The sequence below is a fragment of the Hylobates moloch genome, unplaced genomic scaffold (genome assembly GCF_009828535.3).
Source record: "Hylobates moloch isolate HMO894 unplaced genomic scaffold, HMol_V3 SCAFFOLD_2, whole genome shotgun sequence".
NCBI classification, from domain to species: domain Eukaryota; kingdom Metazoa; phylum Chordata; class Mammalia; order Primates; family Hylobatidae; genus Hylobates; species Hylobates moloch.
Window position 1 is genome coordinate 56,203,011 of NW_026652277.1, and position 25,857 is coordinate 56,228,867.

The 25,857-nt window shown below is 39.0% G+C and overlaps 1 protein-coding gene and 1 non-coding gene across 8 annotated transcripts in view; one reads left to right on the forward strand and one right to left on the reverse strand.

The window, feature by feature from the left end:
- CCDC158 (coiled-coil domain containing 158) overlaps positions 1-25,857 on the forward strand; it is a 107,159-nt gene that overhangs the window by 15,412 nt on the left and 65,890 nt on the right. For 5 of the 7 annotated variants that reach the window (XR_009211710.1, XM_058433683.1, XM_032149633.2 and 2 more), the window contains exons 2-8: positions 861-1,003; positions 7,672-7,889; positions 19,773-19,882; positions 20,024-20,351; positions 20,702-20,778; positions 21,713-21,823; positions 25,372-25,486. Coding sequence is in view for 6 of the 7 variants with exons in the window: in XM_058433683.1 (XP_058289666.1) it covers positions 934-1,003; positions 7,672-7,889; positions 19,773-19,882; positions 20,024-20,351; positions 20,702-20,778; positions 21,713-21,823; positions 25,372-25,486 (1,029 nt within the window). In the remaining variant the exon portion in view is untranslated. The remainder of the gene's footprint in view (positions 1-860; positions 1,004-7,671; positions 7,890-19,772; positions 19,883-20,023; positions 20,352-20,701; positions 20,779-21,712; positions 21,824-25,371; positions 25,487-25,857) is intronic. The other 2 variants (XM_058433688.1, XM_058433697.1) reach the window with 2 other exon arrangements.
- Positions 2,008-2,078, reverse strand: LOC116477671 (small nucleolar RNA SNORD50). The gene has a single exon (XR_004250585.1). It is a non-coding gene; the product is annotated as a small nucleolar RNA SNORD50 (small nucleolar RNA).

Consider the following 25,857-nt stretch of genomic DNA (forward strand, 5'->3'; position numbering starts at 1 on the left):
TCCCTAGGGGAGACCATTTTTTCTCTCTATAGCTCATTCACCCCAAGAAACACTGCTTCTCTGAGGCCGCTACTCCCTCAAACTCTTACCCCATTGTCAGGGCTATGGACTATCAAGTTCCAACCTGTGCTTAATATTTTGGCCTTTACTTTTTCACCTCTGGGGGTGAATTTATCTGTACTTTTTCTGTCTTCTGCTTACCTCCTCCCTCCCATTTTCTGTACCCCTAGGCTTGTAGTGTTGGTAGGTGGGCTGCGGGAATTGTTTTGGAAAAAGCTTTTCCCTCTACTTGCAGATTATTTGAAGGTTGTGGCACTCTCTGCCTTCCAGTGATGCTAGGGGTGTGGAGTCCCTGGTTGATTTTATGGTTATTTGGGAGGATGAGAGGAAGATTTGAAATCAGACCACCACCATTGTTCTCCACATTTAGAATTCTCCTCCTAGCTTAAATGAAAATTGTGAGCACTATTTGACATCAAAGAAGTTCTTCAACTTTTATTAGTGACTTCTATTTTGATGATTTGTGGGTTTTGCTAAGGAGATATTTTCTTCCATTATTTGACAGTGTAACTTTATGAGCAACCTGTACCCCAAATCAGAGCACTAATTACCACAATAATTAGTTTCTTATTTTCAGGTTGTCTTTAATAATCTACTTGGCCATTAAAATCAATAATTTTCACCATAAGATTGTATTCACTTATTAATTTTATGTAATATAATGTATTTCTGTATAAATAATTTTTCTGGAGAAGAAATTATTACTAAATTTCAAATGTTAAAAAGTCAGTTCCTGTTCTTCTATGAACTTTTTTCACACAGTACCTTGTTAATAAAGATTGAATCTCTGTGTTTCATAGACAGGAACCAAAAGAACCAAAGAGGGAACCATTCATACTTCAAGATCTCTAAGAAAAAGTAGCAGTATTTAATATGGAATCAAAAGCTTGTGAATCAAATAATGAAGATCTTTTATCAAGTAGTGGTGTCACATCTAATGGAGGTATGTGCTGTTTATAAAACAAAATGGGAAAAAAATAGAATTAACCAATCTTCATGATATTCATTCAAGCTGCTGTTTCTATGTATGTTTTGTTTTTAACCTTGTGGGTTACAGACCATGATCATGAATGTCTTACCATATTGTTTATAATTCTACTTTTTGAAGGAGAGATTCCCTTGTCTTTTAAGGAATTTTTTGTTTTAAAAAAATGTTTCTACACTGAGGTACTTCAGCCTCAACATGCACCATGCCTCCCTAATGCCTTCTCTTCCTCCTGTGTCTTCCTAGTCTGCCTTCCTTGGTCTGCCCTAAGTCAGAATTTTGTATCATTTCATTTCTTTTTCCTCACCTGCTGCTACATCCAGTCAGGTACTGAGGCCCTGCTGATTTTACCTTTGAAATGTCTCTTGAATCCATTTTTTCCCTCTCCATTTCCATTACTGGTGTTCTGGTTCAGGCCCCCATCACTTCTGATCCAAATTATTTCAATCAAAAGGTGATTCCTATGTCAGGAAAACAGACACAGATAGAATAAATAGTTGGAATTTAATACAGGGAATGGTTACATAGGTGTTGAAAGAGCTGCAAAGCCCAGAGGGATGAAACAACACAGAAATTACCAACTGCAGGAAGCTGCTACCAACCATGCCTTTGGCTAGAAGGACAATGAGAAAAGCAGCTGTTGCAAGGGCGTGGAAGCTAGAGGTAGAACCACAGAGAGGGCTGCCTGGAAGGAGCTGAAGCCACCACTATCTACCAGATCATCATCTGAGACAGTGAGAGGACCATGACCTTGGCTTCCCCTCTTCTGCTGCTTCCAGCTCTTCTGCCAGCTCTTCCCATTGCAAACCTACCTGGAAGAGAACTAGAAAGGGAACCTACAACACTCAACAGAGAAGGGGAAGGACAGAGAATGCATTCAAGGGCAATCAGGCAAATGACCTGCACTTTCCCTTCCTTGCCCCTCTCTCCTCATTCTTTTTTTCTTTTCAATTTAATGGTCTATCTCAGAAGCCAGATTCATATAAGTTTTTTCTAGTAGAAATTCAGGTTCGAAATAGGATAATCACAGATGTAACTCATTCTTTTAGTGCATGCAGAGGTTATTCTCAGTTACTGATCTGTTGTTTTACTGGTCTGCTTAAAAACGTTTCTTTCAGCACCATTATTTTATAACATTTCTGCTTCTCACGATGCTCATATATCCTAAAATGCCATTGTCATCTCCACCTTACTACACCCATCTCCCCTGCCCACCTCCACTTGCTCACTTCCTACATAGCCACATCCTCATACTCATTATTGGCACTGGCACTTAGATCATGGGTTGTCGCTCCCTGCTCAGGTGCATCATCATCCTGTAATACTGTCCTCATGGGTGACCCATCTGAGATCTTAGACTTACAGCTTTTTGACCTCTTAAATTCTTATTATTTTAACCTTCACTCTAGTTAACCACTCCCTTACTTTGGATTTTATTACCAAGAACTGATAGACTTCTGAAATTCAACCTCCTGTCTTTTATTTTTTTAACATAAACTCAAGATTTTATTGTCTTCATAATAAAACAAAAGATGACACTGAGAACTGGATCACTTGGCCCTTTCTTTTCATATCTCAAGCCAGTTCAAGAGGCTTGCATCTCTTAGTTGCCAGCATTCTCTTAGATCTGCAGCTGGGTTCAATGCACTCAAGGCCTCAGCACAATCTTCTTGATCGTTTTAGTCTTTTTCCAGAAAATTGACTTAGTCTGCCCACCATAGCCACTCTGCTTCCTGTCATCATGCTGCTTTCTCTGGGCATGCAGAGAATCCTTGCCTTTCTTGTACTGTGTCACTTTGTGGAGTTGGTGCTTGCCACACTTTTTACAGAAAGTCTGGTGGGTTTTTGGGAACATTCACCATGCTTGTGGGAGTGCTACTAGCAAAGAAGTTTGTTTTTCTTTTAACCTCCTATCTTTCAACCATCTCACTCCCTTATTCCTAGAGTACACCTATTTTCTGCACATGAAAGTAGTGGACCCATATCAAAAATCACTTTTTGAGATTTTAAACACTTAAATGTTTTAGATCCACACCTTGAGACTCTGATTCAGTAGGTCTAGAGTGGAGCTCAGGCACCGCTGGGTTTTTTTTTAAAGCTCCCCAGGTGATCCTGATTTATAACAAAGATTGGGAACAACTGCTTTAGGTTCTGCCATTTTCTCCAAAATTATCAACCTCTTTCTATCTTCACTTTCTTTTGTATCATTCCTTATTTCAGCCAGTCACTTGCCAGTATTCTCAACTTCCTTTCCCCTTCATCATTCTCTTGCACTCTTACAGGAAAAACCAATTCCTTATCAGGCTGACTGCCTTCCCCATTATTCAACGGGCTGCTGCAAGATTTTGAATTTGCTAGGGAAAATACACAAATGTGGATTTTCCACTTCAAAGTTAGTCTCTTATCTCAATTGGATGCTGCTAAGAAACCTTTCTCATGATCTTAGCCAGGTATCTTTCCAGTTTTCCTTAATACTTATTTCAAAATCACACCATTCTTTTTTTTGAGGGGGGGGGTGGGTAGTGCAGAGGGAGGAGTATGAGGTTTTTTTTTTACTATTATACTTTAAGTTCTAGGGTACATGTGCACACCGTGCAGGTTTGTTACATATGTATACATGTGCCATGTTGGTTTACTGCACCCATTAACTCGTCATTAACATTGGGTATCTCTCCTAATGCTGTCCCTCCCCACTACCCCCACCCCATGACAGGCCATGGTGTGTGATGTTCCCCACCCTGTGTCCAAGTGTTCTCGTTGTTCAGTTCCCATCTATGAGTGAGAACATGCGGTGTTTGGTTTTCCGTCCTTGCGATAGTTTGCTGAGAATGATGGTTTCCAGCTTCATCCAGGTCCCTACAAAAGACGTGAGCTCATCCTTTTTTATGGCTGCATAGTATTCCATGGTGTATATGTGCCACATTTTCTTAATCCAGTCTATCATTGATGGATATTTGGGTTGGTTCCAAGTCTTTGCTGTTGTGAATAGTGCCGCAATAAACATATGAAAATCACACCATTCTTAACTCCCTTCCCCTGTCTTCTTCTTTCTCACTCTCAGATAACATTATTTACTAATTTCTAGAGAAAATAGAAGCCCTATGCTGGTCCTCTCTTTTCTCCTCTTATCTTGTGCTGAAGGCCCACTATTTTTCACAGTCCATGCCTCCTTCTCCCATAGCTCAATGGAAGAGTCAGCTTCTTAATTCACTACCCATGCTTTTCTTCTCGCCCCCCACTGTCAACTCCTCTGCCCCTTCAGAGATCTGGCTCAGAAATCACCCTGCTCATTCATATCTTCAGCCTCTTTCTCTCTATTTGCACCTTTCCATCAATAAAAACATGCCAAGTCTCTCCCAATCTGAAAACACTAACAAATACATATAATACACAAACCAAAACGACAAAAATGCTTTTCCCCAAACTATCCTTTCCTGATCTGTCATTCATAGCTGTGCCTTCTGAAAGAAAAATCTGTATTCCCTAGCTGCATTTCTTCACCATCCATTCACTTTACAAGCTACTGTCTTACAGCTTTTGCTCCCAGTATTCCAATGAAATCACTCTGGCCAATGTAGCCAGATTCCCCCTCTGCTAAGTCCAGTGAACAGCTTTTTATTTATTTATTTTTTAATTTAATTTAATTTAATTTTAAGTTCTGGGATGCATGTGCAGGATATGCAGGTGTGTTGCATAAGTAAATGTGTGCCATCATGGTTTGCCACACCTATCAATCCATCACCTAGGTATTAAGCCCGTATGCATTAGCCATGTATCCTGATGCTCTCCCTCCTTTTGCACCCCAATAGGCCCCAGTGTGTGTTGTTCCCCTTCCATTTTTTTATTTGAAATTTTCTGAAGTTGTAGAGAAATGGAAAGAACAATACAGTGAACATCTTATATACTCTCCAACTGGATTCACCAGTTGTCCACATTTTGTCATATTTGCTTTATCTCTATACCTATAATATGTATCTTATTTTGCCAGACTATTTGAAAATTAGTTGAAAGCATCATGATTCTTGCTTTAAAACCTGAATGTGCATCTCCTAAGAATAAGGATGATTTTCTCAAACCACATTATTATATCTAAGATAAATACTGTCAATACAGTATCATCTACTGTGTTCATTCTTAAATTTCTCCAGTTGTCCTCCCAAAAAGTCTTAGGTATTTTTACTAATCTAGGAGCAAATCAAAGATCATGAATTGTATTTGGTTGTTTGATCTCCTTATTCTCTTTAAATTTATAACCATTCTCTCTCTCTCTCTCTGTATGTTTCTCATGGCATTGGCTTTAAGAGTTCAGACCAGTTATTATAGAATGTATCGTAGAATGTCCCCATTCTAGAATTTTAAAAATTGTTTCTCATGTTCAAATTTAGATTGTACTCATTTGACAAGAGTTTTACATAAGTTATGTATGCTTTTTTTTTTTTGAGACAGAGTCTCGCTTTGTCGCCCAGGCTGGAGTGCAGTGGCGTGATCTCAGCTCACTGCCATCTCCGCTTTCCGGGTTCAAACGATTATCGTGCCTCAGTCTCCTAAGTAGCTGGGATTACAGGCATGCACCACCATGCCTGGCTAAGTTTTTGTATTTTCAGTAGAGATGGGATTTTACCATGTTGCCCAGGCTGGTCTTGAACTCCTGAGCTTAGGCAGTCCACCTGCCTTGGCCTCCCAAAGTGCTAGGATTACAGCCATGAGCCACCACACCCGGCCAAGTGATATATACTTTTACAGCCTACACCAGGGAACACATAATGCCACATCCCACTAACTGAAAGTTACATTTCCCCCTTTATAATTAATATGTAATCTGTAGTGTATCTTTTGAAAGCTTGTGAATATCCTGCTACTAAATAATCCTTCATCCAGTGGCTTTAGCATCAACTAAAGATCTGTGCCTAAATCAATTGTTACATTCATGATTTTCTAATTTTATCATAGTTATTAGCTAACATTCTTCAGGAATAAAACAGCTTTCCCTATTATCATTATAGAACCATCTTTTGTTTTTTTAATTCAAAGTGCTGTGATGCATTGCTGTCACTACTGTTTTTGATTCTCAGTTGTATCAAATTTGACCAGCCCCTTAAAGCTGGCTCCTGTGTCTTTTTAAAGGCATGGCCCCAATCTATTGCTTTCTGGCACATCAAAACGTTTCAGGCTCACCTTGTATTTTGCCTGTTCCCTCAGACCTGGATTCAACCATTTTGTTAGGAAGCCCTTGTTCCTTTTAGGAGGGAATCATATTTAGAAATCAAGATCAGGCATGCATACTGCTACTGAGGTGCCATTGTGTCTAGGACCTTTCAGTGGCTAAAGCTTGGAAGTAGATTTTTAAAAATCGTAAGTTAGAAGCACTGATAACTCAAGTTCAAATCCAATACCATAGAGTTCTTCCTTATCATTCATATTTGTGTCTTTCCTACAGTGAAAACACTAATTTCCAAAGACTTCAGTACATTTATTCATTTTCTGTCTTCTACAATACACATGAACTAGTTTCAGAATTATAACAACACTACCAACATTAACAACTTACTAAGTAACTAAGGCTGGCTGTACAGTGTTCTAATGTTAGCACTGTGTTCTAATGTTATTTGAAGGAACAATCTTCTTTTCTCTGTGAGGTGGTTATCAATTTCCCTATTAGGTTTACTTGTTTCTGTTAGTATTTAATTTATTTTCATTTTGTTTTTAATTTTATTTTTGAATACATGTAACATTTATATGGCTCAGAAATAAAAACTTTGTAAACACTATGCTCTAAATAGAGTCTTGCTCCCATCCCTATCTGCACCACTCCACTCTGTTTCCACATATCCCTATACCCCATAGATAACTGCGTTTATGAGTTTCTGTTTTATTCTTCCAGGTGTTTTTTTTTTTTTTTTTCCAAAATTAAGCAAATGCTACCAACACACATAAACACATACACTCTTCCTTCCCCTTTCTTACAAAGAGGAGGGAAATTAACCTCTACCTCCTGAAGGGAGGAATATCAAAGAATTTTTGGACATATTTTAAAACCACCACCAGTTTGCCCCCCGATCACAAATTATTTACATTTCACTCACAGCAAATTACATTCACCTTCTCCCAAGAAGGCCCCCAACAGTCTCATCCTGCTACAGCATCAGCTTAAGGCCAAAATTGCTTTATCCCTTCACATGCGTATTTTCCCCTCGAGACCTTGATTTTCCTCAGGGTTCGAAAAGGGAATCAGTTAGCATAAAGTGTGCACAAAATTATTTTATGAAAAAGTTAATTAATAGGCCAGGTGTGGTGGCTCATGCCTGTAATCCCAGCACTTTGGGAGGCCGAGGCGGACAGATCACCTGAGGTCAGGAGGTCAGGAGTACGAGACCAGACCATGGTTTCACCATGGCTAACATGGTGAAACCCCGTTTCTACTAAACATACAAAAAATTAGCCAGGCATGGTGGTGTACTCCTGTAATCCCAGCTACTCGGGAGGCTGAGGCAGGAGAATCGCTTGAACCTGGGAGGCAGAGGTTGCAATGAGCAAGATAGCGCCATCGCACTCCAGCCTGGCAACAAGAGCGAAACTCCTTCTCAAAAAAAAACAAAAAGTTAATTAATGAATTCTTTAATATTTAGGTTCTTCGAGTCCGTTTTTTGTGTCATCTATTCGTGGTACAATAATTGAAAACACATCTTCAGCTGGGACTTTGACACAAGTTCCTTTTTTCCCTAAATATGAAGTGGAACTTAATTCTCCTAGAAAAACCATCCCGTCTCCTGGAAAGGAACACTTTGAACGTGTTTTGGAAGAATATTCACATCAAGTCAAAGATTTACAGAGAAGACTAAATGAAGTGAGTTGCCTTCTCTTCTAGCACCTGATGCTATTTGGGGGACAACAGTGAGGCCCAATATGTAGTTGTAAAGCCAGTTATACAACTTCCTGGAAGAAAAAACTAACAATGGGTTTATTGGTTAAATTTGTTAATTTGACCTGTGCCTTCTATTTTCAGTATTAAAATTGGGCTAATGAAAAGTCTAGGGCCGGGCGCGGTGGCTCACGCTTGTAATCCCAGCACTTTGGGAGGCCGAGGCGGGTGGATCATGAGGTCAGGAGATCGAGACCACAGTGAAACCCTGTCTCTACTAAAAATACAAAAAAATTAGCCGGGCGTGGTGGTGGGCACCTGTAGTCCCAGCTACTCAGAGAGGCTGAGGCAGGAGAATGGCGTGAACCCGGGAGGCGGAGCTTGCAGTGAGCCGAGATCGCGCCACTGCACTCCAGCCTGGGCGACAGAGCAAGACTCCCTCTCAAAAAAAAAAAAAAAGAAAAGTCTACATATTTATTTTTCTTTTTAAAATAATTATTCAAAACACCTTGGTTTCATGATATAAATTTTAATGAAACGAATAACTCAAAATTACAGTAAGTAGCATTTGTCTGCATTTATAGTTAATAATTGGCGTAGACCTGCTGTCCTGCTATCATAATACCTGATTTCTCTTTACAAAGCAATGGTAGAGAGGGTAGGTTTTTAGATATGTGTGTATACATTATAGCTAAATAGCATCTGGAAGTTATTTGCTAAAAATTTCAAGTGGACATTATGTAGAATCAAACTGGCTTTACAATTGCATATTGGGTCCCAGTAGTTAACAATTTAAAAGTCAAACTCATTACTGTCACGTACAAAGCTCTTCATGCTCTAACCTCTCCCTGGTACATTTTAGCCTCATATGCTACCCATTCTCCATAGGTACCTCTATTCTGGTAGTATCAGGCCACTTGCTCTTCCCTAGACATACTGTGCTATTCCAGACCTGCATGCCTTTGCCCAGGCCATTTTCTCTTCTCTACCTTGTCTGCGTGGCAAACTCTTATTACGCACCAAGACTCAGCCCACGCATTTTCTTTTCTGAAGCCTTTCATCTAGATGACATTAGGTGTGCTCTCCTCTGTACAGTTACTGCCATTTGTGCACATTTATTGTAGTATTTAGTACATCTAATTTTACTCATTACCACATTGTTCTACCTCACCAGATTGTGTGAGCACTTTTAGGAAAAAAAAGTCTACAATTTTATTAAGTGTTGAAAATTATGTACCCCAGTTTGCACAGGGATACAAAAATGAATAAGAATATGACTTACAAGGAATTCATAGTCTGGGAGGGGAGCTTGTCATATAAACAGTGGCATTACCGATGATAAACACACTAATGAAGATGTATATATAGACAAACGAAGCACAGAGGTACTAATGAGGAGAAGAAACAGTGTCTTAATTTGTTTTGTATGTCTATCCCCTAACAGAGTGTATGACACTTTATTGGCCTTCAATAAATATGTGTTAAATCAGTAAATTTCCTTTCTTCTGTAGGTTTTTGTTTTTACTGGGGTTCCTAATTGCCTTTTTCCTTATACTATTTGCCTTTACTTATCCTTATTAGAAAAAAACATATCATATAGATTTTATGTATCCTCCTTTGACCCAGGAGACTCCAAGCGTCTTCTGACCTTTTGCTCAGTCTAGATTAGTTTCTCTTAAGTGTCTTGTATAACTCTTCCTAAGATTCCTGCCACTACTTTCCAGGTTGGATCCATGGTTTCCAGGAATCACTGTTTTCTATCTTCTTTCTTTTTTTTAATTAAACAAAAAGGTATATATATATTTATGGAGTACATGAGCTATTTTGGTACAGGCATGCAACGTGTAAAAAAATCACATAATGGAAAATTGGGTATCCATCCTCTCAAGCATTTATACTTCATGTTACAAACAATCCAACTATATTCTTTTAGTTGTTTGAAAATGTACAATTAAATTATTATTGACTATAGTCACCCTGTTGTGCTATCAAATACTAGGTCTTATTCGTTGCATTTTTTTTGTACCCATTATCCATCCCCACCTCCCCTTCACTCTCTCACTACCCTTCCTACCCTCTGATAACCATTCGTCTACTCTCTATCTCCATGAGTTCAATTGTTTTGATTTTTAGATCCCACAAATAAGCAAGAACATGTGATGTCTGTCTTTCTGTGCCTGGCTTATTTCACTTAACATAATGACCTCCAGTTCCATCCATGTTGTTGCCAATGACAGTATCTCATTCTTTTTTATGGCAAATGTACTCCACTGTTTATAAGTACCACATTTTCTATATCCATTCATCCGTGGGTGGACACTTAGGTTGCTTCCAAATCTTGGCTATTGTGAACAGTCTGCAACAAACATGGGAGTGCAGATACCTCTTTGGTATATTGATTTCCTTTTTGGGAGGTATGTACCCAATAGTGGGATTGCTGGATCATATGGTAGCTCTATTTTTAGTTTTTTTGAGGGACCTCCAAACTGTTCTTTATAGTGGTTATACTAATTCACATTCCCACCAATAGTGTACAAGGGTTCCTTTTTCTCCATATCTTTGCCAGCATTTGTTATTGCCTAACTTTTGGGTAAAAACCATTTTAACTGGGGTGAGTTGATACCTCATTGTAGTTCAGATTTGCATTTCTCTAATGATCAGTGATGTTGAGCACTTTCTCATATGCCTATTTGCCATTTGTATTTCTTCCTTTGAGAAATGTCTATTCAAATCATTTCCCTATTTTTAATCAAATTACTAGATTTTTTCCTATAGAGTTGTTTGAGCTCCTTATATATTCTGGTTATTAATCCCTTGTCAAATGAGTAGTTTGCAAGTATTTCCTCCCATTCTGTGGGTTTTCTCTTCACTTTGTTGATTGTTTCCTTTGCTGTGTAGAAGCTTTCTAACTTGATGTGATCCTATTTGTCCATTTTTGCATTGGTTGCCTGTGCATGTAGGGTATTATTCAAGAAATTTTTGCCCAGACCAGTGTCCTGGGAAGTTTCCCCCAATGTTTTCTCATAGAGTTTCATAGTTTGAGGTCTTAGATATAAGTCTTTAACCCATTTTGATTTAATTTTTAAATATGGTGAGAGATAGGGATCTAGTTTCATTCTTCTGCATATGGATATCCAGTTTTCCCAGCACCATTTACTGAAAAGACTGTCTTTTCCCTAATATATGTTCTTGGCACTTTTGTTGAAAATGAGTTCACTGTATGTGAGTGGATTCATTTCTGGGTTCTCTATTCTATTCTATTGTTCTATGTGTTTGTTTTTATGCCAGTACCATGCTGTTCTGGTTACTGTAGCTCTGTAGTATAATTTGAAGTCGGGTAATGTGATTCCCCCAGTTTTCTTCTTTTTGTTCAGGATAGCTTTGGCCATTCTGCATCTTTTGTGATTCCATATGAATTTTAAGATTGTTTTTTCTATTTCTGTGAAGAATGTCATTAGTATTTTGATAGGAATTGCATTGAATCTGTAGATTACTTTGGATTGTATGGACATTTTAACAATATTGATTTTTCTAATCAATGAACATGGGATATCTTTCTGATTTTTAGTGTCCTCTTCCATTTCTTTCATCAGTGTTTTATAGTTTTCATTGTTGAGGTCTTTCACTTCTTTGGTTAATTCCTAGTTATTTCATTTTATTTGTGGAACTTGTAATGGGATTACTTTTTTTATTTCTTTTTCAGATTGCTCACTGTTGGCATATAGAAATGCTATTGATTTTTATATGTTGACTTTGTATCCTGCAACTTGACTGAATTTGCTTATTAGTTCTAACAGTTTTTTGGTGGAGTCTTTAGGTTTTTCTAAATATAAGATTATATCATCTGCAAACAAGGATAATTTGACTTCTTCCATTCCAATTTAGATGTCCTTTCTTTCTTTCTCTATGTGATTGCTCAAGCTAGGATTTCCAGTACTATGTTGAATAACAATGGTGAAAGTGGGCATCTTTGTCGTATTCCAGATCTTACAGGAAAGGCTTTTAGTTTTTCTCCCTTCAGTATGATACTAGCTGTGGTTCTGTCATATGTGGCTTTTATTATGTTGATCTTGTAAGTGTGCTTCATTGTTTTCTATTCTATACCCAGTTTTTTGAGAGTTTTATCCTGAAAAGATGTTTAACTTTATCAAACGCTTTTTCAGCCTGAATTGAAATAATTATATGGTTTTTGTTTTTCATTCTGTTGTTATGATGTATCACATTGATTGATTTACATATGTTTAACCATCTTGCATCCCAGGGATAAATCCCACTTGGTCATGATGTATTATCTTTTTAATGTATTGCTGAATTCAGTTTGCTAGTATTTTGTTGAGGATTTCTGCATCAATATTCATCAGAGATACTGACCTGTAGTTTTCTTTTTTTTGATGTGTCTTTGTCTGGTTTTGGTATCAGGGTAATAACTGCTGTCATAGAATGTGTTTAGAAGTTCTTCCTCTATTTTTTTGGAACAGTTGAGTATAATTGGTGTTAGTTCTCTAAATGTTTGGTATTCAGCAGTGAAGCCATCAGGTCCTGGGCTTTTCTTTACTGGGACTTGTTCAGGTTTTAGATTTCTTCAGGGTTCACTCCTGGTAAGTTGTATGTGTCTAGAAATTTGTCCTTTTCTTCTAGATGTTTCCAGTTCATTGGCATGTAATCACTCATAGTAGCCACTAATTATCCTTTGAATTTATGCAGTATCAGTTGTAATGTATCCTTTTTCATCTCTGATTTGATTTATTTGGGTCTTCTCTCTTTTTTTCTTAGTCTGGCTAAAGGTTTGTCAATTTTGTTTATCTTGTCAAAAAGCCAACTTTTTGTTTCATTGATCTTTTGTATTATTTTCTTCATTTTAATTTTATTTCTGCTCTAATATTTATTATTTCTTTTCTTGTACTAATTTTGGGTTCAGTTTGCTCTTGCTTTTCTAGTTCTTTAAAATACGTCATTTAAATTGTTTGAAGTTTTTCTTCTTTTTTGAAGTAGGCATTTAATAGCTATATATTTCCCTCTTGCTATTGCTTTCACTATATCCCATAGGTTTTGGGATGTTGTGTTTCCATTATCATCTGTTTCAATACAATTTTTAATTTCCTTCTTAATTTCTTCATTGACTCATTGGTCATTTAGGAGCATATTGTTTAATTTCTGTGTATTTGTATGGTTTCCAAAATTCCCCTTGTTACTGATTTGTAGTTTTATTCCAATGTTGTCGGAGAAGATGGTTGATATTATTTCAGGTTTTCTTGAATGTTTAAGACTTGTTTTATGACCTAACATATGGTCTCTCCTTGAGAATCATCCATGTGCTGAGGAATGTATTCTGTCCAGAACATTCCCATGTCTATTCCTGTGTGTATACAAGGCTGTGTATTCTGTAGCCTTTGGATGAAATGTTCTGTAAATATCTATTGGCTCCATTTGGTCTATAATGCAGATTAGGTTTTATGTTTCTTCGTTGATTTTCTGTCTGAATGATCTATCCAGTCCTGAAAGTGGGGTGCTGATGTCTCTAGCTATTATTGTATTGAGGCTTATCTCTCTTTTATTTCTGATAATATTTGCTTTATATATCTGGGTGCTCCAGTCATGGCTGCATATGTATTTTAAATTGTTATATCCCCTTACTGAATTGACCCATTTATCATTATATTGTGACTTCTTTGTCTCTTCTTATAGTTTTTGTCTTCAAATCTATTTCGTCTGATATAAGTATAGCTACATCTGCTCTTTTTTGGTTTCCATTGGCATGGAATATCTTTTTCCATCCCTTTATTTTCAGGCTATATGTGTCTTTGTAGGTGTAGTGTGTTTCTTGTTGGCAACAGATCATTGAGTCTTGGTTTTTAATCCATTCAGCCACTCCATGTCTTTTGATTAGATAATTTAGTCCATTTATGTTCAATGTTATTATTGATGAGTAAGGACTTACTCCTGCCATTTTTGTTATTTGTTTTCTGGTTGTTTTGTGGTCTTCTCTTCCTTCTTTTTTTCCTTCCTGTATTCCTCCTAGTGAAGGTGATTTTTCTCTGATGGTATGCTTTGATTTCTTTATTTTTAAGCCAGTCAAATTTAGCAGTTGGTTTTATAACAACTCTAGTGACACTAATGTTAATAAGTTCTGATAACCCACTACCATGCTTTGATTTCTTGCTTTTATTTTCTGCATATCTGTTGTATGTTTTTCACCTTTGAGGTTACTGTGAGGCTTGCAATACTCTCTTATAACCCATTATTTTAAACCCATCACTTTTTAAGTGATGACAGTTTAACACTGATTGCATAAACAAACAAACCTATGAAAACAAAACTAATACAAACTCTACACTTTGACTTTGTGCCCCCACTTTTTAACTTTTAGTTGTTTCTCTTTGAATCTTATTGTAATATCTATGGCTTGAAAAGTTGTTATTATTATTTTTGATTGGTTTATCATTTAGCCTTTCTACTTAAGAGAAGTTTACACACCACAATTACAGTGTTATATTATTCTGTGTGCTTACTATTACCAAAGAGTTTTGTACCTTTGGAAGATTTATTCTTGCTTATTAACATCCTTCTCTTTCAGATTGAAGAACTCCCTTTAGCATTTTTTGTAGGATGGGTCTGGTCTGGTGTTGATGAAATTCCTCATCTTTTGTTTTCTAGAAAAGTGTTTATTTTTCCTTCATGTTTGAAGGATATTTTCACCAGATATACTATTCTACAGTAGATGGTTTTTTTCCTTCAGCACTTTAAATATGTCATGCCACTCTCTCCTGGCCTGTAAGGTTTCCACTGAAAAGCCTGCTGCCAGATGTATTGGAGCTCCATTGTATGTTATTTGTTTCTTTTCTCTTGCTGCTTTCAGGATCCTTTATCCTTGGCTTTTGGGAGTTTGATTATTAATTGCCTTGAGATAGTCTTCTTTGAGTTAAATCTGCTGATGTTCTGTAACCTTCTTGTACTTGAATGTTGGTATTTTTCTCTAGGTTTGGGAGGTTCTCTGATATTTTCCCTTTGAATAAACTTTCTACCTCTATCTCCTTCTCTAACTCCCTTTGAAGGCCAATAACTTAGATTTGCCCTTTTGAGGCTATTTTCTAGATCTTTAGGTGTGCTTCATTGTTTTCTTTTTTCTTTTGTTTCCTCTGACTGTATATTTTCCAATAGCCTGTCTTCTCACTAATTCTTTCTTCTGCTTGATCATTTCTGATATTAAGAGACTGAGGCATTCTTCAGTACATCAATTGTATTTTTCAATTCAATATTTCTGCTTGATTCTTTCTAATTATTTTAATCTCTTTGTTAAATTTATCTGATAGAATTCTGAATTCTTTCTCTGAGTTGTCTTTAATTTCCTTGAATTTCCTCAAAACAGATATTTTGAATTATCTGTCTGAAAAGTCATATATCTCTGTTTTTTCAGAATTGGTCCCTGGTACCTTACTTAGTTCATTTAGTGAGGTCATGTTTTCCTGGATGGTGTTGATGCTTGTAGATGTACTTTGGTGTCTGGGCATTGAAGTTAGTTATTTGTGGTAGTCTTCACAGCTGAGCTTATTCGTGCCTGTCCTTCTCGGGAAGGCTTTCCAGGTATTCAAAACCCCAAGCCCAATAATGCTATGGTTTTTGCAGACTCGTAGAGGTACTGCCTTGGTGGTCTTGGATAAGATCTGGAAGAATTCTCTGGATTACGAGGCAGACACTCTTGTTCTTTTCCCTTACCTTTCTCCCAAACATATGGAGTCTCTCTCTCCCTGTGCTGAGCCACGTGGAATTGGGGGTGTGGTTATGCAAGCACTCCTGTGGCTGCCACCACTGGGAATGTGATGGGTCAGACCTGAAGTCAGCACTGCACTGAGTCTTGTCCAAGGTCCTTCCCTTCAGGGTGGTAAGATCCCCCAGGCCCTGTGCATGTCCGGACATGCTGTCCAGGAGCCAGGGATTGGAATCAAAATACCTTAGCAGTTTACCTTATGTTCTATTCTACTGAGGCTAAGCTGGCACTCAAACCACAATACAAAGTCCTTCCCATTCTTTCCTCCACTTTCCAAAGGCAGAGGAACTTCTCCCTGTGGCCACCACCACCACTAGTCCATGGGGTTTCTGCCAGGCCACCACTGATGTTCATTTAAAGCCAAGGGCTCTTTAATCAGCTTGTGGTCAATGTTGCCAGGCCTGGAACTCACCCTTTAGGGCACTGGGTTCCCTTCTGACACAGGGCAGGTCCAGAAATGCTGCCCTGCCCAGGTCCAAATGCATAGTCCTGGACTTGGAGACTCCAAGAGCCTGCTTGTTGCTCTACCCCACTGTGGCTGAGCTGGTACCTAGGGTGTAAGACAAAGTCTCCTTTACTTTTCCCTCTGCTTTTCTCAAACAGAAGGAGTCTTTCACTATAGCCACCATAGCTGGGAATGTGCTAGGTCACCCCTGAAGCCCACACATCTCAGAGCCCAAGGCCCAAAACATACTCTCAGGGTATCACGGCTGGTTATTCAGGGCCCAAGGGCTCTTTATTTTTATTATTTTTATTTTTATTATTTTTTGAGATGGAGTTATGTTCTGTCACCCAGGCTGGAGTGCAGTGGTGCCATCTCGGCTCACTGCAACCTCCGCCTCCCAGGTTCAAATGATTCTCCTGCCTCAGCTCGCTAAGTAGCTGGGACTACAGGCATGTGCCACCATGCCCAGCTAACTTTTGTTTTGGTTTGGTTTGATTTATTTATTTTTTTTTTAGATGGAGTCTCTCTCTGTCACCCAGGCTGGAGTGCAGTGGTGCGGTCTCAATCTCAGCTCACTGCAAGCTCTGCCTCCCAGGTGCAAACGATTCTCCTGACTCAGCCTTCTGAGTAGCTGGGATTACAGGCGTGCACCACCACGCCCGGCTAATTTTTGTATTTTTAGTAGAGACGGGGTTTCACCATCTTGGTCAGGCTGGTCTCGAACTCCTGACCTCATGATCCACCCACCTCAGCCTCCCAAAGTCCTGGGACTACAGGCGTGAGCTACCACACCCAGCCTATTTTTTTGTATTTTTAGTAGAGACAGAGTTTCACCATGTTGGTCAGGCAGGTCTCCAACTCCTGAGCTCAAATGATCTGCTCACCTCAGCTTCTCAAAGTGCTGGAATTACAGGCATGAGCCACCATGCCTGGTCCCCAAGGACTCTTTAGTCAGCAGGTAATGAACCCTTCCAGGACGGTGTTCTTCCTTTCAAGGCAATGGGTTCCCTTTTGGCCCAGGGTGTATCCTGAATTATTGTCTGGGAGGTAGGGCTTGGAATGGGGCCTTTATGACTCTGCCCACTGCCCTACCCTACTGTGGCTGAACTGGTGTCTAACATGCAAGACAAAGTCTTTTTACTCTTTGCTCTCCCCTCCTCAAACAGAAGGAAGGAGTCACTTTTGTTGCTGCAAGCTGCACCGTCTGGGGTTGGGAAAGGGATGGTGCGAGCACTCCCTTAGCCACACCAGCTTGGGTCTCCTTAGGTCACATGCCACCCTAGTTTACTGGCTCTAAGCCTAGCCTAGCACTAGGAATTGCCTAAGAATTGCAGTCCTTGTGTCCTAGGCTGCCTTTCAAGTTTACCTAGGACCCCAATGCACTTCAGCATGTGGTGGTGAGGCTTGCTGAGAAACTCGAGTTCTGACCACTGAAATGGACGATTCCCCTCTGGCTAGGGCTGGTCCAAATGCTCCCTCTAAGCCCAGCATGGCTTGATTCTCCCCTCTGATGGGGCAGCACTGAGTTAAATATAAAATCCCCCAGTTGCTGTGCTCTCCCTCCCCTACGCAGATTCTCTGCACAGCCACTGCTGGGGGATGGTGGAAGGGGTGGCATTGGAGATTCATGACTGTCTCTGCTGCCCTCCTCAATGCCTCTTTCCACCATATGAATTACAACCAGATACTATTTTTAATGGTGGAGGGTGTCCAGGTTCTTGGCGTCTTGAACAAAGAATTGGACAAAACACACAAACAAAGCAAGGAAGGAATGAAGGAATTTATTGAAAATGAAAGCACACTCCACAGTGTGGGAGCGGGCCTGAGCATAGGAACTCAAAAGCCCTGTTACAGAATTTTGGGGATTTTAAATACTCCCTAGAGGATTCCATTGGTTACTTGGGGGTATGCCCTATGTAAATAGGGAGAATGAAATAAAGTTACAAAGTCATTTACAGCCTACACCCTAAGGAGACGATATTTCCTGTCACAGCTGAAGTGTGAATCAGCCTTATGTTCCCTGCCTCCAGACCCTGTTTTCCTGCCTCACTATTTTTCACTTGACTTTCGTGTTCTTATGATGGTGCTCTTCTGTGTGCAGATAGTTTTTAAAATTTGGTGTTCCCATTGTGGGTAGCAGGGGTTAGGGGATGAATGGTGTAGGCTTCTATTCCTCCATCTTGCTCTGCCTCCAGCCTCTCCTGTCTTCTTTCTTGATCTACTTCTTCATTTAGTCAAAACACGTCTTTGTTAAATTCTTAAGAGATACATTTTATGAATCTTTGCATGTCTGAGAATGACTCTATTTTACACTCATACTTGATTGTAATTTTGAAAGTAATTTCTCTCAATCTTTTGAAGATATTGTGCTTTTGCATTCAGTATCGCTACTGAGAAGATGTCTGTCTGGTTCTTGTTCCTTTGTAGATGATTTTTTATTTTTTACTTACTTGAATTTTGTCTTTAACATCTTTTCTTTGTCTCTGAAATGCCACCATAATGTACTTAGGTATGAATTTTTGTTTTTTTCATTCACCATGCTAGGGACTCAGTAGACCTGTTCATCTGTAGATGTGTGCTTTTCAGTTAGAAGGAATTCAATTGCGTTTTTTCTTTGGCAGTTTCCTTTCTTCTGTTTTTTCAGTTCTGTCTTTCCAAAGTTCCTGTTGGAAACATATTTTCACCTCGGTTAAATCTCTACGTCTCTTACTTTTTGTTTCAAAAATTTGTCTACTTTTTCTACCTTTGGAGGACATTTCTTGACTTGCAACATTTCTATTGAATTGAACTTTTTTGTTTACAGCCGTATTTTTAATTTTCATTACCCTTTCTCCTCTGATCACTTCTTTGGCATAGCATCTTATTCTTGCTTTATGCTGATAATGTCTCTTGAATTTCTCTGCAAATACAAGTTTTTGAAGTGTTCTTCTATTCCTTGCATTATCTTTCTTTAGTTCCTCTGGTTCTTTTTTTTGTGGGTGTTTGCTTGTTTATTTGATCTTGATCTACTTATTACTTTGGGATTTTTCTTCAAGTGTTCAGTGGTTTTTGGTTTTCTGTTTATATTCAACAATTAGGCAATAAAAAACCTGATGGCAAACCTTCTATTCATGGGCAGAATTTGACGGCTTTGCTTTGGGAGGATTAGGTATAGCATCACATATGTACGGGAGCATCTCCTACAGCATCTCCTATGCTGGGAGATCCCTCAGTGCCTGATCCTAGAAATCTTTGTGTATCTCTCTGTAGTAGGACATCTGGAGTTTTGGATGGTGGTGTCTGCCGCCAGGTATTTTAAGTGGGTAGGAGGTAGGGATTGACTTTTTTATGTACAGAATTTCAACCAATTCTCATGTTTTCGTGTAAAAAATGTATTCCTATCTCCATGTTGAGAGGGAAGTAAGATTTGTTTTAGAAGCAGAGTTTTGGTTGGTTGTAGAGAATGGATTAAAAGGGGTCAAGCTTGATACAGGGAGACTAGTTAAGGTATTCTCATAATCTAAGTGAGAAATTATTAGTTAGACTTTGAACTGCAGCAGTGAGGGAAGGAAGTAGACATAAAAATGAATTGAAAATATATATAGATTTTTGGAAGTTACTAGCTATAAGGAAATGTGTTTCTCTAATAAAGATTAATTTGCATGGCTTTTTTTTCCAGAGCAATGAATTGCATGAGAAACAAAAGTTTTATTTGAGGCAGTCAGTCATTGATTTGCAAACAAAACTTCAGGAGATGCAAATGGAAAGAGATGCTATGGCTGACATCAGGTTGGGATTTATGAAATTATTTTAAAGTCACATATTTTCATTTTGTGAAATTATTTTAAAGTTTTACTCTTTGTAGTAAAACTAACTTGTGTGAATATGAGTTTTATCGATGTTATTTATTTTCTTTTGTTTATTTCATAGACGAAGGGAGAGTCAGTCCCAGGAGGATTTAAGAAATCAGCTTCAAAATACAGTTCATGAACTTGAAGCTGCCAAATGCCTTAAGGAGGACATGCTGAAAGACAGCAACACACAGATAGAGCAACTACGAAAAATGATGCTTAGTCATGAGGGAGTGCTTCAAGAAATCCGGTCAATCCTAGTTGACTTTGAAGAAGCCTCAGGCAAAAAAATATATGAACATGACAGCATGTCTACTCTGCACTTCCGCAGCTTGGGCTCAGCTGTTAGTAAAATCCTAAGAGAATTAGAGACAGAGATTTCTTATCATAAAGGGAGGATATTTCCAGTAAGTGGTGAGAATGCTACTTAAATAATTTTATATTAAAATGCATTAAGAGAATAGCATTAGCTGTATAATTTTTAAAATTATTAAAATAAGCCAAGTTTTCATTTTTCTGAAATAACAGAAGTTACTTCCACAGTAATCTCTCATAATAGGAACTAGCTTGGTTTACCTGTATAGCTTCATGAGAGTATAGACAAAGTAAAAGATCTAATAAAATATGGGGATAGAATATATCTGATTTTAGTATTATTTCTACTTGCATTTAAAGCATTCCTTTAGTTGAAAATCTCCAGATTTTCCAAGCCTTATATTTACCAGTAACTAAATCAGGGTCTCTTTTTAAAAACCAGGTAGAGGATCAGCTTGAAGCACTGAAATCTGAATCACAGAACAAAATAGAACTACTTCTGCAACAACATCAAGATAGGTAGGTTTCTGACTGAGGTATAGAAAAGCCTAGTGAAACTAAACCACAGTTTTACAGTGTTTCAGCCACAATTCCAAAATCTAAACAGCCTGAAACACATAAGTGTTTTTATAGGTTTATAGGAAACGCATGTTAAAATTTTGTTTTCCTGACCCTGGTTATAAAATGGTAAGGAAGATGTTATTTGAGACGATTACGATAGGAGTATTGCTATAGGAGAGAGAGAGAGATTAAGCTCAGCTCCCAGTACAAGGCCAAATGGGGATTTATAGCCAGGGGGCATGGTGAGGGGGTCTGTGGATGGAAAATTACTGAGAAAAGGCATCAAGAGTAGGGGGATTCTTGCTAAACGCAGGCCAAGGGCTTAGATATCAAAGGCAGGGGATGAAGAACTTGAGCAGATGTCGAGGGTGGGAGGACTAAACTGACTTGGCAAGATTCTTGCTAGGTCTGGGCTAGGCAGGCCAAAGGTTGAGGCATAGTTGAAAAGAGGCCTCAGAAGAGCCTGACTAAAATTTGGTGAAGGAGAGAGTTTTTGTCACTCATTTGTTGGAAAAACCTGACCAGAGCTAATGTAAACCTTTCCATAGTCTATGATTTAGTGTGAATACTTATAAATTGTTGCATTCATAATATGTTTAGTTAATGGGACACTTCCCTAGATCTCACTGGGGGTGTCATATAATATATAGTACTTGCAATTTATTACCATTGTAAAATAAAAAAAATTCTGAATTCCAAAACTAGCTGACTCCCAAAAGATTTGGATAAAAGATTTTGGACTTTTTGTAGACACTTGTTATTAAAAGAGTAGCATATACAAAAGCAAAGCAAAATACTAAATTTGAGAGTATTGAAAATCATTAATTTTTAAAATAATTCATAGTCAGGAAAATCTTCTGTATCAAATAACAATCACCACTTTTTTTTATAGGATTGAGCAGTTAATAAGTGAACGTGAAGTTGAAATAACAGCACTTACTGAGAAAGCTAGCAGTGCTCGGAGCCAAGCCAATAGTATCCAGAGTCAAATGGAAATCATTCAGTATGTGGTTTGAAACTGTTAGTCATTCATCTTCATTTTAAAGATACTATTTTCATTAACTTTCTGTTCTATAATCTTTTAGAATTTACTTAGTAAGATTTCATAAGAAAGTGAAACTTTTTTCTAACATTTAAATGAACAGGAAATATTACGTAACATAGGTAATATTATCTGACCATATAAGAAGTATTTTTGCAAGTACTTGGGGCTCCTGGGATTGGCTGTTTTACGTATTTGTATTAGTCCATTCTTACACTGCTATAAAGAACTACCCGAGACTGGGTAATTTATGAAGAAAAGAGGTTTAATTGACTCATAGTTCCACAGGCTTAACAGGAGTCATGAGTGGGAGGCCTCAGGAAACTTACAATCATGACAGAAAGCAAAGGGAAGCCAGCACATCATACCATGGCAAAGCAAGAGAGAGAGAGAATGGGGATGTGCCACACTTTTAAACCATCAGATCTCGTGAGAACTCACTCGCTATCATGGGAAAAGCATGGGGGAAATCTGTCCCCATGATCCAGTTACCTCCCACCAGGCCCCTCCCCTGACACATGGTGATTACAATTCAGATTTGTAATCTCCCAAATATCATGTCCTTCTCACATTTTAAAATACAATTATTGGCCAGGCATGGTGGCTCACGCCTGTATTCCCAGCACTTTGGGAGGCTGAGGCAGGCAGATCATGAGGTCAGGAGATCGAGACCATCCTGGCTAACACGGTGAAACCCTGTCTCCACTAAAAATACAAAAAATTAGCTGGGCGTGGTGGTGGGTGCCTGTAGTCCCAGCTACTCAGGAGGCTGAGGCAGGAGAATGGTGTTAACCCGGGAGGCAGAACTTGCAGTGAGCCAAGATAGCGCCACTGCACTCCAACCTCGGTGACAGAGCGAGACTCTATCTCAAAAAAAAAAAAAAAAAAAATACAATTATCCCTTCTCAACAGTCCCCCAGTCTTAACTCATTTAAGCATTAACTCAGAAATCCAGTCCAAAGTCTCATCTGAGACAAAGTAAGTCCCTTCTACCTATGAGCCTGTAAAATAAAAAACAAGTTTGTTATTTCCAAGATAAAATTGGGTTACAGGCATTGGGTAAATGCTCCTATTCCAAATGGGAAAAATAGGCCAAAACAAAGGGGCTACAAGCCCCATGCAAGTCCAAAATCCAGCTGGGCAGTCATTAAATCTTAATGCTCTAAAATAATCTCCTTTGACTCTATGTCTCACATCCAGGGCACACTGATGCAAGGTGGAGCTCCCAAGGCCTTGGGCAGCTCTGCCCCTGTTGCTCTGCATTGTACAGTCTCCGTGGCTGCTTTCACAGGCTACACTGAGTGCCTGTAGCTTTTCCACATGCACAGTGCAAGCTGCCTGTAGATCTACCATTCTGGGGTCTGGAGGGTAGTGGCCCTCTTCTCACAGCTCCACTAAGCAGTGCCCAAGTGGGGACTCTGTGTGGGGGTTCCAACCCCACGTTTCCCCTCCACATTACCTTCGTAGAGGTTTTCCATGAGGGCTCTACTCCTGCAGCAGATGTCTGCCTGGACATCCAGGCATTTCCATACATGCTATGAAATCTAGGCAGAGGTTTCCAAACCTCAACTCTTACTTTCTGTGCACCTGCAGGCTCAACACCATGTGGAAGCTGCCTAGTCTTGGGGCTTGCACCCTCTGAAGCAACAGCCTGAGCTGTTCCTTGGCCCATTTTAGCCATGGCTGGAGCTGGAGCAGCTGGGACACAGGGTGCCATGTACTGAGGATGCACAGAGTGGTAGAGAGGGCCCTGGCTCACAAAACCATTTTTTCCTCCTAGGTCACCAGGCCAGTGATGGAAGGGGCTGCCTAAAGATCTCTGACATGCCCCAGAGACATTTTCCCCATTGTCTTGCACCTCTTCTTTACTTATGCAAATTTCTGCAGCTGGCAGCTTGAATTTCTCCCGCTGGCAGCTTGAATTTCTCCCCAGGAAATGGGTTCTTCTTTTCCACCACATGGTCAGGCTGCAAATTTTCCAAACTTTTACACTGTGCTTCCCTTTTAAACATAAGTTCCAATTTCAGACCATCTCTTTGTGAATACATTTGACTGTATGCTTTCAGAAGCAGTCAAGTGACATCTTGAATGCTTTGCTGCTTAGAAATTTCTTCTGCCAGACACCCTGAATCATCTCTGTCAAGATCAAAGTTCCACAGATCTTTAGGGCAGGGGCAAAATGCTACCAGTCTCTTTGCTAAAGCATAGTGAGAGTGATCTTTACTCCAGTTCCCAAGAAGTTCCTCATCTCCATCTGAGACCACCTCAGCCTGGACTGTTTGTCCATATCACTATCAGCATTTTGGTCACAACCATTCAACAAGTCTCTAGGAAGTTCCAGACTTTCCTTCATCTTTCTATCTTCTTCTGATCCCTCCAAACTGTTCCAACCTCTGCCTGTTACCTAGTTCCAAATTTACTTTCATATTTTCAGGTATCGTTATAGCAGTTCCCCACTCTCCTGGTACCAGTTTTCTGTATTAATCCATTCTTACACTACTATAAAGAACTACCCAAGACTGGGTAATTTATGAAGAAAAGAAGCTTAGTTGACTCACAGTTCCACAGGCTTAACAGGAATCATGACTAGGAGGCCTCAGGAAACTTACAATCATGGGGAAAGCAAGCACATCTTACCATGGTGGAGCAGGAAAGGGGGGAAGTGCCATAATTTTAAACCATCAGATGTTGTGAGAACTCACTCACTATCATGAGAACAACATGGGAGAAGTCTGCCCCCATGATCCAATCACCTCCCACCAGGTCCCTCCCCTGACATGTGGGGATTACAATTTGACATGAGATTTGTGTGGGGACACAGAGCCAAAGCATATCTGTGTGTGTGTGTGTGTGTGTGTGTGTGTGTGTGTGTGTGTGCAATATATATGAATATATATAAGTACAATGTATGCATATGCATATAAATAATTTTATTTGAGTTGTATGTTAAAACTTTTTATATGTCACGCCTGTAATCCTAGCACTTTGGGAGGCCGAGGCAGGTGGATCATGAGGTCAGGAGATTGAGACCATCTGGCTAACACGGTGAAACCCCGTTTCTACTAAAAGTACAAAAAATGAGCCAGGCATGGTGGCAGGTGCCTGTAGTCCCAGCTACTTGGGAGGCTGAGGCAGGAGAATGGCCTGAATCCGGGAGGCGGAGCTTGCAGTGAGCCGAGATTGCACCACTGTACTCCAGCCTGGGCTACAGAGCAAGACTCCATATCAAAAAAAAAACAAAAAACTTTTTATATGGACATTTTCTATCATATACAAAAGCAGAGAGAAAATAGTGTAATGCACTCCCGTACAGCTGTCACCCAGCTTCAGCAGTTTACAATATATTTGAGCTGAAGCTTTTGAGAGTCAGTTTTGGAAAATAAAAGACTATTGGCTTAATAATGCCATATAAAATAACTAGTTGTAGTGTCAAAAAGCTAGAATACTCAGGTGTTACTCTTATTCTTAGTTTGCTATTTGCATTTATTCCCCTTCTAAACTCTTCTTAGAGAGCAAGCAAGAAACCAAAACTCTATGTATATGCGTCAGCTCAGCGATCTGGAATCTACTGTTTCTCAGCTACATTCTGAATTAAGGGAAGCCAAAAGGATGTATGAAGACAAGGTGAGTTTAGGTTTTGCTGTTCCGCTTCTAGAGACTATAATATCCAGAATCAATATTATATTATTAATAGTTTATTTGAAAATAAAGAATCAAAGTAATTTCAAATTAAAAGCAGTTTATAAGCTGGAGTAAGAGCATGCTAAATTATATTTTAAACTATTTATAAACTATTTTTATTTAAATTGTATACTCTGATTCATTCTTAGCAAAACATTTTTTGCATAGTTCAAGTAAGTTTCTAAAAAATACATTAAAAAATAAGACTATCTTAATTATTTTTACTTAGCTAACCTTTAGCAAATACTTCCATACCAGCCATATCCCCCTGCTACTCAATATTTTGGGGGCCTACCTCCTCTCTTACTTCAACT